The 2,381-nt window shown below is 35.8% G+C and overlaps 1 protein-coding gene across 1 annotated transcript; it reads right to left on the bottom strand.

Annotated features, from left to right (window-relative positions):
• Window positions 1–861: 861 nt before the first annotated feature.
• On the bottom strand, window positions 862–2,250 carry MELLADRAFT_114533 (uncharacterized protein; the record flags this gene model as incomplete). The annotated part of the gene is made up of 4 exons (XM_007419491.1): window positions 862–1,056; window positions 1,151–1,617; window positions 1,701–2,055; window positions 2,125–2,250. Coding segments are annotated over 4 exons (1,143 nt in total), but the record flags the coding sequence as incomplete, so codon positions are not given.
• Between the last annotated feature and the right edge of the window lie 131 nt (window positions 2,251–2,381).

Here is a 2,381-nt window from a genome sequence, read left to right as displayed (position 1 = left end):
ATATGAATAAACAACTGAGATCTTGAATCTCCTTTCTTGTAGTATGGGTGGATATCAAAAGCTAGAGCAGAATCTACTGGACTTGGATTCGAATGTGAAGGTAACAAGTTAATTCAAGATAAATAACAGTCAGAAGCAACGTTTATTTCAAGGGAAGGATTTTTAGGCATTCCTAAAGTTGATACATGGGCTTCAGTGTGTTGCGTGATTTGGTTGTGCTGGCATTTTACATAGATGTAAAAATATAACACGGAGCAAGGTTACAGGGAGTGAAGTTGTACTACTACAATATTGCGTATCACCCAGGCCGGTTGCAAACCTATCAATGACCGTCTCTTGAAGTGTAGCTCACCATCATCCATTGTGAGCAAGTTTTACTTTGAGAGAAGTATCTTGATAAGTTCAGCACGGTGGCCACACTGGCTCACGCCATGCCATCATAGTCGTTGACCTCTAGCACCCAAGGCACGAGGGCTCACGAGGGACATGCACGTGAAAATTACCCTTCCTTCTGACAAACATATACTTGTTGATCAGGTTCTGAATATCAGGTATGTTTTACTGCACACTAAGTGAATTTCATTGAAACCTTCATCTTTAGTTTTACTCTATATTCTCAAGTATGTATTGTAAAAAGATAAACAAAATCCAATGTAAGAGAAGAAAGATGAACACAAAGAGGAATGGAAAAGAAAAGAACGATCAAAAGAAAGACAAGTAAAGAAGTCTGATCTTTGGATTTTTTGTTTTTTGATTTTTTTTAAAAAAAAGGAAAGAAAGAAGATATATACAATTATAACAAATCAACTATGCAATGAAGACCAAAAAATCTTAAAACATAAAATTGAAGATTGATAGACTTTATAAAACTGGATCCAAAACAGATAAAGTAGGAATAGGATAACTAATTTCAATAAACTTTTTCAATTCTTCTCGATTTGAATCAGGTTGAATTGATGTATTAGAAAGACCGAAATCCTTTTTAATCGATTTAACTCCTTTATCTTTGCTGGCAATTTTAGCCTGATTTTCTGCATATTCCCAAAACTCATTACCCTTTCAAACACAAAATATTGGTTATTCACAGTTGATGTAAAGTGAGTAAGATGGAATGACAGAATAGAATCAAGATGAAAATCAAGAACTCAACTTGACTGTATACTGGATCACGCATCACCAAACTACGTTGAAGAGCAGCCATTCTAAGTCGACTAACCAGTGTATCTACTTGATGAGTAAGCAAACTCATTTGAATCACAAGTTTAGCTAAAGCAGTCGTATTAGATTCTTGAGTTTCAGTAATCACAGACCAACTACAAATACTAAAAACACAAGCAAAGAAGATATGTCTAATCTTATATATCTTATCACCTAACATTCTACCTTGATTGTTTGCATTCATTCTTAATGATGGGATGTGTAGTAAAACAAATACAGTCGTCACTTCAAAAAGTAAACCAAAGATGACTGTCATAGACATTCTTGAACTCCGAATTCTTCTTTTAGATTCTAATGAAGAAGCATTTGTAGCAAGTAAACCGATCGTAATGAGTGCTAATGCATATTTTGATGCAAGACAAGGTAAATGATAGTAGGAATGATCATTTTTATGATTAGCTTTTTTGATGGATGTCGACACCAATGACAGTTGAAGAGTGAATTGTGACCCAAAATTGTATAAAGTAACCGTGAATCAAGACTCGTGAGACGTTGAAGAAGACATTGTTGAGCGATTGGTGTATCATTTAATCCGTGTGCAGAATGATGCTTAGCGAGTGCAGCTGTAAGTGAAACTGATGGTGTATCAAGTGGTAGCCGCGTGATTGCGAATGGATTGTCTTTGGCTGGGTTAAAGGCAGGACATCTTAAAATGATGGTGATGTAGAGGCCTCCAAGTAGTATCCAACGTCCTGATCCTAATCGTTCGAAGGATTCAGAGGTTGAGACACGATCCACTGAAGTTTGACTTTGATCTGCCGGAAGACAATAACAAAGACGTAACCAAATCGCTCTGATTGTAGGTAAAGAACAATAGAGAAGTGGAAAGCCAAGAACCTATCATGAGAAGATTGTCAGTTTAGAGCTTGATTGGTAAATTGGAAAGATGAATGAATGAGACTCAACAATCAAAGTTTGCCAAACTTGAGCTGAGATTCCCAAGAATGAATCCATGATTATTAAGAAATGTTCTTTACCAACATAACTTGAAACAATCTGCACTGATGTCAATAAACTCACAGAAACAATCACCTAAAACGTCAAAAGAAATATGATCAAGTCAGAATTGTATTCAAAAAAGTGGAAAAACAGATCCATCACGATCTTCATCCCTAAATTTGATTTTCCAAGTCGAACATGAGCCTGAGAACATTTGTGTTAAC

The sequence above is a fragment of the Melampsora larici-populina genome (genome assembly GCF_000204055.1).
Source record: "Melampsora larici-populina 98AG31 unplaced genomic scaffold MELLAscaffold_216, whole genome shotgun sequence".
Taxonomy (NCBI): domain Eukaryota; kingdom Fungi; phylum Basidiomycota; class Pucciniomycetes; order Pucciniales; family Melampsoraceae; genus Melampsora; species Melampsora laricis-populina.
Note: the sequence above shows the minus strand (reverse complement) of the source record. Positions and strands in the feature narration are given on the sequence as shown.